The 18,314-nt window shown below is 45.7% G+C and overlaps 1 protein-coding gene across 1 annotated transcript in view; it reads left to right on the forward strand.

Annotated features, from left to right (window-relative positions):
• Nucleotides 1-18,314, forward strand: part of ADAMTSL3 (ADAMTS like 3) — a 347,085-nt gene that overhangs the window by 208,392 nt on the left and 120,379 nt on the right. The window contains exons 13-18 of the mRNA XM_044232432.1: nucleotides 2,326-2,437; nucleotides 7,992-8,130; nucleotides 9,228-9,278; nucleotides 10,138-10,342; nucleotides 14,136-14,283; nucleotides 15,832-15,916. Of these exons, the coding sequence (XP_044088367.1) occupies nucleotides 2,326-2,437; nucleotides 7,992-8,130; nucleotides 9,228-9,278; nucleotides 10,138-10,342; nucleotides 14,136-14,283; nucleotides 15,832-15,916 (740 nt within the window). The remainder of the gene's footprint in view (nucleotides 1-2,325; nucleotides 2,438-7,991; nucleotides 8,131-9,227; nucleotides 9,279-10,137; nucleotides 10,343-14,135; nucleotides 14,284-15,831; nucleotides 15,917-18,314) is intronic.

Raw genomic sequence — 18,314 nt, forward strand, 5'->3', positions numbered from 1 at the left:
GTCCTAGGAGTGAGCCGTGTGCTAACATTGATGTTTTAAGACCCTAGGACTGGTAGGGAGTATTGTGAAATACCATCTGACACCAAAGCTAGAGTCACAGGGAGCAGTGGCGTTGTGCCTAGGTGTTTAAATTTCTATCAGGTGATGCCGATATCTGAATGTTCTGTAATTCCATTTATAGTCTATTGCTCCATGTTTTTTGGTTGTTACTAAATTTTATCTTTTTTGTGGGCCTGGTTTTCAGTTTTGCTATATATAGTAGGTGAGGAGATTACAGATATAATTTGGGACAGTATTAGTTTCTGCTTCTGGAAGACACGTTAGCAACCAATTACCTTCAGCCAACAAGGAATTGAAATAATTTGAACCTGGCCTTCATTCGCCTTGGAAATTGGTTCACGTCCAGTTCACACTTTTTCCTAAGATAGAGCTTTTCGGGGTCTCGGTGGCGCGCCTGGGGCATTTAGCGGTACTGCTCCAGCTTCAGTGGATCTCGGGCTCAAGTGTTTGGTCTTAGCCCCACGGGTCTGATGACGGGTCTGCTCAGCTTCTCAGCCACTCAGTCACCCCTTGCAGGACGGGAAGTGCCTGGAGCAGAAACACGGGCCAAAGGCGGTGCCGAGGGTTATGCTCACCTCGCTGGGCTTCCTTTGTGTCTGGAATCTTGGCGCTGTGAATATTCACTAGTACGGTAGTTGTCTGGTGCCTTCAGATACATTAAGAAATATTTTAGGCAACGTTTCGACTTATTCTCTCTGGCAGGATTCATCAGAGACATCCTCCCATAGCCAGAGAAAACCCCTTTGCAAGTGTTTCATGCCTCTGGGACAGCTGTGCTCCCACGCACCACCGTCCCTGCCTCTCCTCTCCAACAACACATCTCATGCTGCAGTTTTTATACTGTTTTATAATGAGATAATACATCAAAATCTTATTTTTTGGTTAACTCTTATTTACCTTTATGAATAAGCTTTCCTGAGTGATTTCATTGTTACCGCTTCTTGCATTCCCTTCCTTCTTCTGCTTTTATGATTATTTATTTACTTATCTTCTGCTTTTATATTAGTTCTTGTTTGGTACCTTTTCGTAGTTTTTCTCTCTCTCTCTCTTTCTCTTTTTTCCAGTGAGGGTCTCAAGCGGTCACGTTTCAGTCATCTTGTGTCTGAAAAATATCTTTATTTCACTGACTATGATGATAATTTGATCATAGATTGTTTGTTGATCGATAATTGGTGTTTGATTGTTGGTTAATCACTTACAGAATTCGAGATGAAAAGTTATTGTTCCTCATCGCTTTGAAGGTATGATTTTGTTTTCCCGCATCCGGTGTTTCCTGTGAGAAATCGGACTCCAATCTGATTCTCACTGCTTTGCAGATAATCATGTTTTTTTCTTCCCAATAATACGATTTTTCCTTATCCTGGCTGTTGTACTTTTCTAAAATGTCAGCTCAGAACTTGCCGGACACTTTTGAACTGAGTCCACCTGTCTTTCTCAAGGTCTGAGAAACCCTCAGCCGCTATATCTTCAAATACTGCCTCTTCATGATTTCCTCGGTATGTCTGGCTTGAACTCTGTATGTGTGTTGGCATTTCTGGGTCCATCCTACAAGAATTGAACTCAACTTCTTTTCCTCTTTCTTTTTCTCTTTGTGTTATATTCTGGTTGTTTCCCTCAGTTCATTCATTTGTTCAGTCAGGAGAGAAGAAAAGAAAAATCTGGGGGGAGGACTTGCTGCTTGAGCGTGGTCCTTCAGCGGTAACGTTCCCTCTTGCCTCTGCTTCCTCGCACGCACCGGTGCCCTCCTCCTCTCTGATTAGATGCTGGAACGCTCGTGTGTAAACACCACGTATTTGTGTACGTTTGAGCTTTTGCAGTTGTGCTTTCAGAAGACCTTTTTGGAAGGATTTGCTTCAAGATGTTATTACTGAAAGTGTGAGAATCCCAGTTCTGTGCTGTGCTGCCAACCAGCCCAGACTGGCTCAGTCCCGGCTCCATAGAAATTAAAATCAGATGTATCCGGTAGAAAAAAGAAGTTAAACAAGCAAGTCTACCTGACACATTTGAGAACTCACTGCCAGGCATGGAGTCATCTGGAAGGATGACTCCAGGGAGACGGGCTGAAGATCTTCTGTGCCCCCATCGATGACAGACCTCAATGAAATGTTGTCCCACATCACAATTTTTGGAATCTTCCTGTGCCGCAGTGTGTTGTGATCAATATGTGATGGTCAGTATCAGTGAAATAGATTCGTCGCATGTGGAAAGGTGTGGGAAGCACTGGCTCATCGTACGTAGATGCTGACCACAGTTCTCTCTGTCCAGACCAGGTACACGGTGGCCAAGGACAGCGTGGTCCAGTTCTTCTTCTACCAGCCAATCAGTCATCAGTGGAGGCAAACCGACTTCTTCCCCTGCACCGTAACATGTGGAGGAGGTGAGGCGCGGACCACGGGCATGTTTAGGGCTCAGAGTCAGAAATGACATACTTGTGTTTTTAAGGCTGACTTGACAATGGGCGTGGTAACTGGGGATATGTAATCACACGGCATCCTCCTCAGAGGCTGGAATGCGGTGGTGTTCCCAAATGCATTTTTGTCTTTATTCTTGAAGACAGGTGAAAATGGGATTTGGAAAACACATTTTACTTCTAGCAAAAAGCTAGAAAGGTGTTTTCATGAGTTCTGGCCTTTCTTGTTTTGATCATCTTTAAAACAGGTCTTCTCTTTAATTTTCCATGGAAGACCTGAGAACAGGGAGGCCACGTCACTTGCCCAGTCTGACCGAGTTCATGAATGCATTGGTTCTAATGTTTCAATGTCCCCTGCCCTGCATTGGTTGCCAGAGCAGAACTTACCAGAGAGAGAAAGGGTAGCTGCTCAGTGGTGAGGGGGAAATCCTGCTCACTGCTTGCTTCCTTCAGGGATTTCACAGACAGCTCAGGAAGGCTCTGGGCCAAGTGTAGCCCAGGGCTCCACACGTGCCACACAGATTTGCAGGCTCAAGTGCAGAATCACCGTCTGTTTGACATGGAAGAAGTACCTGCCTGGAGGAAATGAGGCCCCAGAGCCTCCACGGAGATAAGTCTCTTTCAGTGAATGGAAGCTGTCAGTTGAAGGTGGATGGTTCTAGACTAGTGCCAACCCACGACCATGGTCACTAGAGTTGCTAGAGGGACTTCATGCTGTTACTCCCCTTAAAAGCACCAGAATAACAGTGCGGGGCATTGACATGGGCTAGGGTACTCACCTTCACATGTATTCTTCCAAACAACCTTAAAAGAGATCTCCTTTCATGGCCGTTTTTACATATGAGCCGTGGAAATATAGGAAAGGTCAAAAGTGGACTCCCGTGTGCTCAGCGAGCAAACAGCCCAGCTAGGATCCGGCTCTGGGTCCCTCTGATGGCAGAGCCCCAGGCTCTGGGTGGCTTGGCCTTTGTATCTCCTGAGAACCGCCCAGCACCCCTGGGACCAGGTCACGGCACGCCGGCTCAGGTAGGGTTGTGTTTGAAGGGCTACAGCCAGCTGGCCTTCTGCAGCCCAGCCCCGTCAGCCTAGCCCCAAACCGTTTCTGCCCTGCAGGGCTATCAAATATGAGCTTGTTCAGAGAGCCACAAACCAAGTGCCTCTTCTCCTCTAAACCACAGGCTAATCAAGGAGGGCTCCTCCACCAAGGTCAGGTTCCTGTGCACGTGTATGTCAGACCACTGTCTTCTGCCATTTAGGCTCCCGGTGAAAGCAGGAGGCAGGTGCTTTTGTAGGGAGCCCAAGTAGCCCAGACTCCCAGAAGGAGTTTGTGTTGCTGGGAATGGAAGAGAAGCAGTCTAGGGGTTGAATGGGGCTCTAGAAACAAGGTACAAAGTTAACCTTCCCAGTTAGTTCTTCATGGACCAGGCATGGGTAAGAGACCATGAGTATGGTCCTACAGCAGTGGTTCCCAAAGTGGGTTTCCTGGTCCAGCAGCAGCAGCCGTCATATGGAACTTGCTGGAAATTCAGATTCTTGGGCCCCAACTTGGACCTACTGAATCCAAAACTCAGGGAGTGGGGCCCATCCCTCCAGGAGATTGTGGTGCACGTCCCAGCTTGAGAACCGCTGCTGTCTAGATCCATGTCTTCAGGATATCACCTGTAGCTGTATTAACTTCACTGCTTTTCTGTATCTGTGTTACCCTGACCTATTATTTACTCCTCGTTTTTCTTTAAATGGACTTCTAAAAAAATTTAAATGAACATATTCACAAAAAAGGATCCAATACGAGCATTCCAAGCGGCAAACTCTGGTCTCTTGCCATAAATTGAGCACAAGCACAAAAACGAATATGGAAACAAAACCCTGGCGGTCGTCCCGTCACATTCTGTCTCTTGATCCCCCCGAAGGCGAGAACGTGTTTTGTCGAACATGATGAGTACGGTTCACAGGCAGAAACTCCTCCAAAGTGCCGAGTCACTGACCTTGCGACCGTGACCGCCGGGCAATTCTTTTTTATTTATTTATTTATTTATTTATTTATTTTTTCAATTTATTTATTTTCAGAAAAACAGTATTCATTATTTTTTCACCACACCCAGTGCTCCATGCAAGCCGTGCCCTCTATAATACCCACCACCTGGTACCCCAACCTCCCAAACCCCTGCCACTTCAAACCCCTCAGACTGTTTTTCAGAGTCCATAGTCTCTCATGGTTCACCTCCCCTTCCAATTTACCCAAATTCCCTTCTCCTCTCTAACGCCCCTTGTCCTCCATGCTATTGGTTATGCTCCACAAATAAGTGAAACCATATGATAATTGACTCTCTCTGCTTGACTGATTTCACTCAGCACAATCTCTTCCAGTCCTGTCCATGTTGCTACAAAAGTTGGATATTCGTCCTTTCTGATGGAGGCATAATACTCCATAGTGTATATGGACCACATCTTCCGTATCCATTCGTCCGTTGAAGGGCATCTTGGTTCTTTCCATAGTTTGGCGACTGTGGCCATTGCTGCTATAAACATTGGGGTACAGATGGCCCTTCTGTTCACGACATCTGTGTCTTTGGGGTAAATACCCATGAGTGCAATTGCAGGGTCGTGGGGAAGCTCTGTTTTTAATTTCTTGAGGAATCTCCACACTGTTCTCCAAAGAGGCTGCACCAACTTGCAATTCTTACCACACCTCTGATCTTGTTGAACGCCGATTGAGGTCAAAGGGCGTTTGGATTTAAGACCGTGACCTGCATCAATTCCATGAATCTCTCCAAACCTGGGCCTCAGGCTCACTTTGGCCAGACTCGTTCTCTAAAAATTGCATGACGATGTTTACTGCAAGAGGCGGTGTGGCCGCGGAGCTCAAGTTCCGGGACCTGGATACCCTTCTTGGCTTTGCCACTACTTGGCCCGGAGCCTCAGTCTGCTCATCCATAAAACAGGACGATTCCCCCCTCCACCCACCCTGCAGCATTGTTGGGGGACAAAACAACAGGACACGTGCCCAGGAGCCTAGTGCGGTGCCTGGCAGTTCGTGGGTACTCAGGAAATACCTGCTACGTTAGAGTCAAGGCAAACCTGAGTCTTGTTTAAAATGCCTCTGTGTAATCTTCAGAGTTCTGGCGCTCCCCTCTCCCGGCAATCTCTGGGGATGAGTTATGAGATACAGACACGACTCCATGCCTCAGGGGGAGTGGGACATACCTAGAGGTCCCTACGTGTACATTTTATATGCAGAAGCAGATCCCCACCACCGAAGCGTCAGCTGGGCCATGGCTCCAGGGACGACGGAGTGTCTTAAGGACCCCAGCGTGAAAGCAAAGAGCCGGTGGGGCTCTTTTTAATCCTACTTGGCAGGAAAACAAACATTTCTTTTTAATGTATCCACCAACTCTCACACCACCTTATTCAGAGAGACGTTCGCATGTAGCCACATAAGACCAAAGAGCAGCTTTCCGCTCTGGGAGGGACATTTGTAATGGGGTTCGGCTTAGTTTGATGAAATTCTTGGGAGGAACACAGATGGGTCTCGTACTTGGATGCTAAAGGAAAGACACAGTCAGCCTGGCTGGAACCGTACGTGGGGCACCGAGCCGTGACACTGCCCACCAAGGTGGTGGCGGTTGTCAGAACAGAAGGGGGACGTCACGTTGCTTGCGGGGTTCCCCTTGCGGCTGCCATTGTGCCCACCGGCAGAGTTTCAGCACGTTTGTTCATAATATAGGAAGGCGATCTGTCTTATTTCCTTCACTTTTAGTTATCTTGGTACTGCCATAAAATTAAAGAGGAAAATTAATTGTCTCTCCTTAAATTATAAACACTGTATGCTTTTTTTTTTTTTTGGTCTCCTAGAGGTATGTTTCCATTTAGAACAAAGTTATTCTCTGATTCCAGGAGCTGTAATTTCATTCTCTTCTTGTGTTGGAGGAAATAAAAACACACACATAAAAACCCGCAAAAAAGCAATACCAGAATGTAATTATATTAGTAATCAAGTGTACACAATCACTGTAACTGCCATTTCTGAGTTTTGGGGAAGTCAGGCGACCTAGTTCCCTGCTCCCTAAGGTGCTTGGACGGACTTTCCTGGTCTTGTCTGCAGTCATCTATGCGGGATTCTTAAGATCGATCTGGAGAAAGTTCCAGAATCGCCACTGCCATCTGATATTGTAGACTCTCTGGCAGATGTTGGCACCCGAGTAACGTTTTATGGACTCCGTTTGGATGTTCGTTCTTGCGGTTTCAGCCTTGCTTTTTATAATGCACACCAGGCTGTCCTTCTGCACTCCGCTTACATCCCAGCCGCGGCTTGCAGAAGGCTGTCTAGTGGTTTATGAAATCAGATTCCTCTCGACAAGTAGGCCCTTCAATGTATTTTTAGACCTTTAGACCAACCGGCTGAGACTGAGAGCTTAGCTTGGGCTTTATTTTTATTTTATTTTTTTCCCGAGGAGATCATTCTGGTTTTGAAAAATTGCCTTTTTTTTTTTTTTTTTTTTACTTAACATGACACTTATGTAGTGACAGGAAGCCTGGAATCAGATCTTTCAGGAAATAGAAACATCATATTGGGGGTTTTTTAAAAAAATTTACAGCACTCACCCCTTTGGAATGTTCACTTTCCTCAGCGATGACAATTTGAATTTAATAGACTCGGAAGTGAGTCTTCATCCCTTCCCCTTTGAGGGCTTTTGCGGCAGGGGGGCGGTAGAGGGGATGGGTTCTGTTCCTCCCTGTAGAGACGGTGCTCATGTCCCCAGGTAGAAAAGTTCGTTGGCCTCCGAGGTGCCCCAGGTTCCCCGGGACAGCAAGAGAGTTAAACTGGTATACACCAGCATCTAGATGGTCTGCGGTGGGAGCTCGCAACAATGTAATGTTGAGTGAGAGAAGTAGAAAATAGAACCAGATTTAAAATAACTACTTGGTTAAAACAGATACACACAAACAAGGTTACAGGAGGCAGATGCCTGTTTAAAAACCTATAAACGATGAACAGGTGTCTCTGGGGAAGGGGTATGGGGGTGGCGACAGGTAAAGAGGGGCAGGCGCTCGGAAAGAAGGGGGGTCTGACTTGGGGTCAGGGACAGAGCAGTGGGTGACGTTCTGCCCCAGGGTTCAGGCCTTCTGGAAGAGGGGCTGCTGTAACTTTCTCATTAAGTGTTAAAAAGTGTTTAACTTACAAGTGTTAAGATCTCCACAATCAGTCCAAGTAATCATGCCCAACCTTGGCCATCTCAGTCATCTTAGAAGATACTTTAGTCATCTTAGAAGAGCCTGAAGATCATTAAAAAAAAAAAAAAATTTCCTGGACCAAGCCACGGTGTTTCTGGCTTTATTGGACCATGAAGGGACCCAGGCACTGGTGTGTGCTAAAGCTCTCAGGGGTTCCGTTGAGTGTCCAGGGATGAGAACCACTGAGTCAAGTTTCTTAAGGGGAAAAAAAAAGAGTGTGGCAAGGGATCAGTGCCCCGTGGAGAGGCCGCCATGCAATGTTCACACTTGCCTTTTCTCTTCCCGTTAGGTTATCAGCTCAACTCAGCTGAGTGTGTGGACATCCGCTTGAAGAGGGTGGTTCCTGACCATTACTGCCATTACTACCCCGAAAACGTAAAGCCAAAACCCAAACTGAAGGAGTGCAGCATGGACCCCTGCCCATCGAGGTGTGCACATCACCCGTGGTTTCCCCTCTGAAAAGAAGGAAATCAAGTGTGGCCTAGACTGATTGGTCTTTGCAGAGGGCCATTTGCACCATGTGCCCTTTGCACCATGTGACCTTGACTACATGCTGGTGGCCGTTACATGCATCTGTCACCCGTCCAACAGGGAGTAGGCTGACCGGCTCATGCGGTGCAGGGCTCTCCTGTCTGTCTGTGCGTGCCTGTGCTCGGAGAGTTGCCTCTGCGGAATGACCCTCCCTGAGCGCCTCTAGCACGCACAATAGGAAAGCGCTCTTCGTCCAAGTACGAGGTCTTGTCCATCTGCTAGTCATAAAGGTCTTGAACTCACCATTTTCCCTTTTAAACTGGGTCACCCATGACCACGTTTTGACTTTTGAAGTGTTCACATTAAATTCGGTATAAATAATGCATTGTGCAAGGAAGTGAAAAGTTTTAATGCCAAAGCAGAAAAGCTATGCATAAACTATCCCGTTGCATAATTTAGTACCTGCTGACTTGGATTGCTTGGGGAAGTTTCCTGGCTTTACTACAGTATCTTAAAATAACAGCACAGTATCAAGTCCCAGAATCCCCCAGACATCTGCCAGCTGGCTGCGGCAGAAGTGTGCGAGTGGAAAAGGAAGCGTTCTCAGTGGATTTCATTTCCTATCACTGAGCTGCCCATTTCCTGTAATCCCAGGTGAACATAATTATTCATAGAGACCTTTTCGAAAGACAAATTCCATGAAATAAAATTTTCTCTGAAGATTCCACTAATACGATAGCGTGTTAATAGCATTACTATATCAAAAAAATTTTAGATGATAAAAAATAGATTTATCCAATTTAAGAGACACTCTTTCCTTTGACTAATACATACCACTAGTTTCTGTATTTTCATAGAGCTGGGCACGGCGTGTGCCAGAGATATTCCTGAAACTCAAAAAGGTGGTGGCTGAGTTTTTGGGAAGAGTTCATAACATGTGCATATTTAGTTTTCAAAGTGAAAGAGCTCTCTTTTGGGATGTCAGATCCATAGTGGTCAAGTTACCAAATACGTTAATTGAGAAATGACGTTGCCCCAATGTTTTCATTTGTAGTGACGGATTTAAAGAGATCATGCCCTACGACCATTTCCAGCCTCTCCCTCGGTGAGTCATGTGTTCGCTTTTTCCATTCCACAGTTGGCTAGGCAGTGTGTCCCATCTGTAGCAACAGTCTAAAATGTAAGAGGGGTAGATAGTAGATCTTTACAGAGAACTAAGGGAAAGCAGACTTCAACTCCATAATGAAGGGGAGCTGTCTTAGAATCAGACAGAATGCGCTCTCTCCCACGGCAACTCTCCCATCGCTGGAGGTATCAAGCGCAGCTCGGATGACTGGCCATGACAGAGGGAGCTCAGGTCTTGAAGCTGGTCAGAACTTGGAATCCCCTTCCGTGCCCAGATGACTGGTTTCTGACCTTCGGTTTCTGGGATGCTCTAGTATATTGTCTGTTAGGATTTGTAGTGGACAGACTTTTTTTTTAAAGATTTTATTTATTTATTTGATGGACAGAGATCACAAGTAGGCAGAGAGGCAGGCAGGGAGAGAGGAGGAAGCAGGCTCCCCGCTGAGCAGGGAGCCTGATGCGGGGCTCAATCCCAGGACCCTGAGATCATGACCTGAGCCGAAGGCAGAGGCTTTACCCACTGACCACCCGGCGCCCCTGGACGAATGATTTAAAGAATGCATTCACACTCACCATGTTAGCCAGTGTGGTTCTCAGAATGGCGTTGTGCTGGGGCACAAGGGAAGGCGTGGCGTTTCCCCCTGACCGTAGCCTCGGGGTCAGACGTGTAAACCGCCCTGTGACTATATATCGTGTGGGGCGGTTACGACAAAAGTCTCATGACTCCAAGTCCCGCGTGCTTTCCGTGGAACCGCAGCTGGCCTCTTTCCCTTTGGCAAGCTTGAAACAAACCAACACATGATGCAAAAATAATGTGTTTTTATTTGTTTGCTTTTGAGCTGGGAACACAATCCTTGGACCGCGTGCTCCGTGTCTTGCGGCGGCGGGATTCAGAGACGGGGCTTCGTGTGTGTGGAGGAGTCCATGCACGGGGAGATCTTGCAGGTGGAGGAGTGGAAGTGCATGTACGCGCCCAAACCCAAGGTCATGCAGACCTGCAACCTGTTCGACTGCCCCAAGTGGGTCGCCATGGAGTGGTCTCAGGTAAGACCTGAGGACAGGACACCTGTCGTTAAATCTCAGATTTTCGAGGACGCTGGCTGAGTGTTTGCAGTCTTTTCTCACATACCCCCTGAAAGATGTTCGCAAAGTTGTAGACCCCTTCACAAATATTTAGGTTGACATCTAAAAAAATTTTTTTTAAAGATTTTATTTATTCATTTATTGGGAAGGAGCAAGGAGGAGCCGAGGGAGATTGGGAAGCAGACTCCGTGCTGAGCACAGAGCCCGCCGCGGGGTTTGATCTCACCACCCCTGAGATCATGAGCTGAGCGGAAACCAAGAGTTGGACGCTTAACTGACTGAGCCACCCAGGCACCCCAACATCTAGAAGTTTTTTTTTTTTCATTTTTGTATGTTTATTTTTGTGTAAATTTAAATACAAAGTATCAAGGAATGTCATTTCTAACATGTAAAAATTCTGGCATTTTAAAATACAAGTGTTATGGCATTTAAAAAAAAATGTGTCCAGCAGAATGTAAGCGCCACGTTGATTTCTACCCTTGGCATGTTTCCCTCAAAAGCACACAGAGGAGCTCTTCAACAATTGGGATCGTCTGCAATTTTTCCCCTTGACCTCCCACTTCCAATCCACTCTCCCCCTAGAAATTTATCCAAATATAATGTAGCTTCATGCTTTATAGTTTTTTATTGATTACACTATTGTACTTTTCTCCAAGAAAATAATCTATAGTGAGTGGAATTAATTAATTTTATTTTATTTGAAGTGAATTTAATTTCCTGTGACCATAAGGCCCTAAGTATTAGAAATATTCCCCTGGGTTGTTAATATCAAAACAACACAATAGATTTCAAATTTTGGTAAACAATTTTACACATAAAAAGTAAATTTTCAGTTGTGATCAATCTGTCTAGAAAATGAGGGGGGTGGAATTTGAAATAATAGTCCATTGCCGGAATGAGACATGGGTTCAGCGGTAATTTTATTCTTAATTTTTACTGTGATTCCTTTGTTTGTTTTGTTTCACATGTACACGCTGGGGAAACTTGTTCACATAAATAAGTAGACTGAGATGGGGGGATTTTATTATGGCAAGATTATTCAGGGGCGTCTGGGGGATCCAGTCAGTTAAGCATCTGCCTTTGGCTCAGGTCATGATCTCAGGGTCCTCAGATCGAGTCCTGCATAGAGCTCCCCCTCAGCGGGGAGTCTGCTTCTGCCTCTGCCTGCATTTCCCCCTACGTGTGTTCTAACTTTAATTCAAAGAAATAAATAAAATCTTTTTAAAAAAGGATTATTTAGTTCTTGAATTCCTGAGTTATGTGCCAAAAATCACATCGTGCTCGATCATCAGAAATCAACATTTTTACTTCTAGAAACTGCCTGGCTTGTTTTCACTCTTCTTTTCTTTTCTTTTTTTAAGATTTTATTTATTTGATAGAGAGAGTGAGAGAGGGAACACAAGTAGAGGGAGCAGGAGAGGGAGAAGGCTTCCCACCGAGCAGGGAGCCCGATGTGGGGCTCGATCCCAGGACCCTGAGATCATGATCTGAGCCGAAGGCAGACGCTTAACCACTGAGCCACCCAGGCGTCCTTCATTTGTGCTCTTCGAGGTCGCGTGCGTGTGTTTTCTGTTGGTTTTAGAGCTTTTACCCCACCACCTCACGGCCTCATCCGTCTCACGGCTTTACCGTCACTCGTGGTTCCAAAACAGAGGGCTGTTACCCAATCATCTCGTTTGCCTCTCTTGGCTTGTGATACTTTCCCTTTCTTTTCAACAACCAAATACATTCTCAGTCACGAGAATTCGCTGTCATTAGGGATACGGTCAGCTCCAGAGTGGAGTTCTGTAAATGCAGATCCTGACGCCGTCGTTGGCCTCAGTGGCCAGCTTCCTGGGGGAGGCTCCTTTGGAGGACCCAATACCCCTTTGGACTGACCAGTTCTGGTACAGTCAGACCTTATCATCATCCCGTTTTCTTTCACTTTGGGCAGAAGTTTTGTTTCTTTCTTGACCGATAGGCAACAGCTTCTCAGCGTCATGGATTTCAAGTTCATAAATCTTGGGGTCGCCGAGTCCATTTCCCAGAAATAGGGTCTAATCTCAAACCACACTCAGTCCGTTCGAATATTTGTTCAATGGTCATAAGAGTGCCAAGATGAAGTCAGAGGGCTGCGGATGTTCTTTTCTTTTTTTTTTAACCCTAATTTTAAAAATTCCTGTACAGTTCACATACAGTGCCGTAACGGTTTCAGGAGTTACAATACAGCGACTCAGCGCTTCCATATGTCACTCGGCGCCCAGCCTAAGTCCCCTCCTTCATCCCCAGCCCTTATTTCACCCCCAGCTCCCCACCCCCTCCCAGCCTGGTAGCCGTCTCTTTGCTCTCTACTGATACTCCTTTTTTGGAGTCACGCATTTGTGGAAATTTGGCTGTGACCGTGTAGAAAACATCTATAGACTTAAGAAAGAATCTCTGAACTCGGTGAATCAGCGGCAACGTCATGGTTGTGGCAACAGGAGGCTCGGGGACGGAATTCTGCTCTGCCTCTTGGGAACTCTGTGACCTTGGTGAGGTCCTTCAGGGGCAGGCTGTTGTGTTGGCTCATCTGTCGAACGGGAGGGAAGCTGGTGAGCTGCGGGAGTGTGGGACAGATAGTGAGGTGACTCCTGTGGGGCACTGCCTGTCCCTGAGCGGATGCCCCAGGGCCCTCAGCGCCTCTCATGGATGGATCCAGAACCGGTGAGGCCACCAGTTTATATACTTCGGGGATGATTCTTGAAGAAGAAAGCACACAAAATATTGGGTATCCAAGTGAATTTTTGTTTAGAATAAGCCAGAAAACTGCAAGAAATCACAAATTTTTAAGTATCAAAAATGATCCCAATGTGAACTCGACTTGAGTTAACCATAATGCATCAGTATTGGTTCCTCAGTGGTAATAATTGTACCACACTGATACCGTGTCAGTCATAGAGGGAACAGTGGGGAGGGCCGGGGCACAGAGCTCTGGACTGTCTGCTCAGTTTCCTGTTAATATAAAGTGGTCCTTAAAAATAAAGTCTATTAATAAGAACAAGCCACATACATATTCACATACGTACTCACCAGCGTATGGAGATGAATTGAAAAGACATCCTGGGTTTCATGACGTGAAAATACTCCATTCTACCAAGAGTACCATCCAAATCATAAATAAATAGTGAAAGAAAAAAAGTACAAACTAAACGGGAAAACTCAGAAAAAGACAATTCTAACGACTCTTTATCAACTCTAACTGCTTGATATCTCTGGAGCATTTTTCCTAACCATTTTGGCGGAATACTCTTTGGTCACCTTTTCACATGATTGCAGTTTTGTAAGATCGATTTCTATAGACAGAATAGAAAGATAATCCTTTCATGTGATTGATCAGAATTTGATTTTTTAAATGATGATATAAAAAACTTTTTTTTTCCTTCTCACAAGCTAGTTTGGATAATATGATAAACAATTTTTAATCCAATTTGCGAAAACTTATATCAAGTTTCTTTCATATTGGAGTAGGAAGATTTCAGGGCATTTCCGTTTTTCTTGTACTGTGACCTCATCTGAAATACTTTTCAGATTGAGAATTGGAAGACTTACAAGGGAGGGTCCTTGACCCATAAGAATCACAGCAAATCAGCTTCTACCCCTTCTTTATGTGGTTGTCTGGTGTCTTTTGTGTTTAATATTCATGTCAGTGAGTGGTTCTCCTTACATGAGTTGTTAATACCTTTGTGGATCGGTTCATGAGCAAGGAGTTCACTGGCTTTTCATTTCTTCTTCCAAGTGCACGGTGACTTGTGGCCGAGGGTTGCGTTACCGTGTCGTTCTGTGTATCAACCACCGTGGCCAGCACGTGGGCGGCTGCAACCCACAGCTGAAGTTACACATCAAAGAAGAATGTATCATTCCCATCCCGTGTTACAAGCCAAAGGGTAAGTTGGTGGTGCCTGTTGAAGTGAAATCCAATGGTGTTTTCCTGCTCTCATTCGAATATTGTAGCATTTCCATTCCACTTATTTCTCAGAAAATGGTTTCACCCACAGATGCCGGGTGAGCCGTCCAGCTGGGTAGAGAAGCTGGCCCGACGTGATTGAGTGATCTGGGGAGGGGGACTGAGCTCCGACTGACTCAGTACATGCAGAGGGGCTCCTATCCTTCTGGGCTTATACTGACATTTCTTGGTGGACATAGAATAATTTAACGTAATCCTTGTTTTGAAGAAAAAGAAGTAGGGTGAACAGGATGAGAAAAAGGTGGCATGGGGGTACAAAAGGAGAAGGAGAAAAAGGAAAAGGAGCAGGAAGTTTCCCCCAGGGTTCTCATCTTTGCTCCCGCAGTATTTTAGACATGTTCTTTATCATGTGTCCTGCTGCCTACTATGGAATGAATTAAGACTTTCAGCCCCCAGTCTAGACCTATAGACGCTTTTAGAGTTACTTTTGCTCTTCCCATTTGTTCCACACGAATTAACAGACATGGGTAGCGTCGTGGGCAGGAAGTCTGGGCATCAGCTCTCCGACACGCGTTCCTCTCCGTACAGGATTATTGCCATATATTTTAGCGAGGTATTTCCAACACTCATGACAGTCCTTTCCTGTCTGGAAGGGAAAGAGGGATTATTCCCACCTGTTAGTACTAAGAAATCTCCCTTCGTGTCGTAGAAAATATAGTAAAATTCTTCTTCGCCATTTCTGGGCCCATTGTTCATACAAATAGCCGTACAACGAAGCACTGAACAAATATTTACTTACTGTGTTTGCCATCCAGAAAAATCACCAGTTGCCATGGCAAGGACCAATCCTGGTTATAAAACTTTCACCAAGTGAAGTCTTCTCTCCTTCCTGGTGCACATGTCCTCCGTGTCTGCAGTTTCCCCGCCGCGGTGCAAAATGATTTCCTTTCTTATTTTCAAAACTAGTGTTTCTTTCTTCATATCTTGGGAGGCTTCGAAGGACAGAAAGGGGCATGCGTCTTGCTCCTGCACCATGGATGTAGTTGGTAATGAGCTCCCTCAGCAACTACAATGATAAAAATTTAAGTAAATCAGAGCACAGATTCCCCTCTTCCCAACTTTCCACACATCTATGTTACTGGGTTTTCTCTAGTGATTTCTGTATTCACGGGCAACCAGAATTTGCGGCAAAAGAAAGCAAGCTAGTATGGATGAAGTAAAAGCTTTCATATGGAAACAACAGAGTTGATTTATAAAAGACATTTTTTAAAAAAATAAAAGGCATTTTTATGTTCGCTCGGAAAACGTGTTCAACTCTGCTGTGGGATCATCTGGTTGCATGTGGATAATGTGTTAATTAAAAAAATATATGACAGAAATGTCTGGTTCCCCCCAGAAGCTGCTTCATGTGCTAACAGACTCAGCTTGTATTTGCAAAGCACGACTGCTTTATTGATGAAACCTTCGACAAACAATGGTCAGGTCTCCAAATCGCTTAAACTTGTTGTTTATGTTCCTTTTTTCTTAGAAAAAAGTCCGGTGGAAGCTAAGTTACCTTGGCTGAAACAAGCCCAAGAACTAGAAGAGACCAGAATAGCAACAGAAGAACCAACGTGAGTCCAGGGCCTTCCATGGGAGTAATCGGGGCATAGCCAGTTAACATGATATATGTAACTTTTGTACTCATTGGAGTACAAAAAATGACCTGAATTTTCAGACTCTAGAGAGCTTGAGCTGGCTAGAATTCTTCTTTATTTCGCAATTCAGCAGTCCCACTTTGGCAGTATTTGTGAGAAGCACGTAAAAGAACAGTGTTTGTTAACTCAAAGCAGACCCAGTGGTCTGTTACAATTAAGAGATCGGGGCTAAGTCCTACGTCTAGATTAACACATGTGATTTGACCAAGGACCATGACAATATTATACAAGTAAATCAGTCATTCCACGGTTAAGACATGGCCCGTCTCTAACAAACCAGTTCCGTTGAAATGCATCGGGGTGGCCTGAGTCATGACGAGGAGAAATCCCAGCCCTGCTCTTGCCTGGACCAATGGCAAGAGGATGGAGCTATGTATCTTAGAGCCTAGAACCACCACTTTTAACTATGTGACCTTAGACGAGTCTTTAATTTTCTGTGTCTCATCCTGTAAACGGGCGGGTTGGACTTGATCTCTCCGGGGTCCATTCCAGCTCAAAGATCCAGTGAATTCTGTCCACATGTGACTTGGCAAACCCAGAGTGAAACAGTGTCAGTGGGAAGAGAATGGAGAGCACGTCCAGGAAGCCTCTGGGTATGGAGGGGCAGGGACCTGGAGAGAGCAAGGGGTCAAGGTGCTCTGAGGTTTTTCCTTCAAGAGTCTAGAAGAATAACCGCGCCAATGGTAGCCTCAAGTCGTTGGACAGGACAGCCGGTCCCCTGTCAGACACGTCCCGTCTGTGGTGCTGACAAGCTCTGTACCAAGAGAGCATTCCCAGAGTGTTGCACGGAAAGGGTTCTTGAAGGGAATCAGGCCACATGGGCAGTCTCCCGCTCAGAGCAGGCATTTCTCCGTCAGCACCTTCAGTGACGGGCCAGGCCCCTGCCTTGAGAGACAGCTCATTCAACCTGAGTTCTTTTTCTCTGGTTGAGCTCAGTTGGCCTCTTTCAAATTTCTGCTTTCTGAAACAGAAAAGAAACCCAACCCCCCTCCCCCCAAACCCCACATCTATGCCTCCTCCCATGTGACAGGTTTTTATAAATTTGAAGAAAGCTGGATCCCAAGGGTGTGGTCTTTCCCAAGCTCATCACTCGTAGACTTTTCCAGTGGTTTTCATGTGTTGTTGGATCTAAAAACCAACCACATCACTGGTTTTGGAACTTGTTCATCTGTCAGTGTCCCTTCCAACTGGGCCCCAGCCCAGGGAGCCGCAGGGGAACGTGGATTACTTCTTCTCTGTGAGAAGGCACCATGCCTCTAGTGATGTGGCCCAGGAGAATTGGCACATCCCCCATAGGACATGGCGCAGAACCGTTCCACGTGGACTAGCGTCGGGCCTGGAAGTGAACCCAGAAGAAACTGTAGATGCTGTGAGGTGAATGACCCCAGAATAGCCGACTGAAGAAGAGAGGGGTTCTGGGCTCACGACGGTAGCGTGGTGATCTAGAGGAAGAGGGGGGTTGCAAGAAGTCGGTGATGCAGGAGACAGAGTGAGCAGAGAGAGGAGACCCAAGAAGGACCATGGATGTAAAGATCAAGTCAGTAAAGAGTTTGGGGAGGGGTACAGATCTCCCAGAAAGCCAAGGAAAAATGATGCGGACCGAGAAGAACACTATCTAGATGGCCAAGAGGGTCTTTCCTAGTTAATTTTAGAGTAGCGTCATTCAAAGGGGAGAGAAGTAAACCTTGCAGAGATTTAAGACATGAATTCCCAATTAGAAGAAGGTGGATGTTTGAGTACTGAAAAAGGAGTGAAGAGTGGTAGGGAAGCTGATGGCAAGAAGTGGTTCTATGGGTGTTTGATATTTTTACAGTTTTTTATTTGAAGTTAGGATGGCCTTAACTATATTAAAAAATCATAAGATTTGTAGACAAGTCAATTAACACGTCTCTACCTCCCAACTGTACAGGAAGGGTGTTAGGCTCAATACTACCAGAAACTTCTCCCTATCTGATCTCCTGTGATTCTTTTTTTTTTTTTTTAAAGATTTTATTTATTTCTTTGACAGAGAAATAGCAAGAGAGGGAACATAAGCAGGCAGAGTGGGAGAGGGAGAAGCAGGCTTCCCACTGAGCAGGGAGCCCGATGTGGGGCTCGATCCCAGCACTCTGGGACCATGACCTGAGCCGAAGGCAGATGCTTAACAACTGAGCCACCCAGGTGCCCCATGATCTCCTGTGATGCTGTAAGGGAGGAGAACCTGTGGAAAGAAAGAGATCTGAGACAGCTAGAAGGGAGTGTGTAGTTATCACGCAAGGAAGGTTTTAGAGTTCTCAGTCTAGAACAACGCATCCTACCGGGATCTTCTGTCCCC

Source organism: Neovison vison, chromosome 13 (genome assembly GCF_020171115.1).
Source record: "Neovison vison isolate M4711 chromosome 13, ASM_NN_V1, whole genome shotgun sequence".
Classification (NCBI taxonomy): domain Eukaryota; kingdom Metazoa; phylum Chordata; class Mammalia; order Carnivora; family Mustelidae; genus Neogale; species Neogale vison.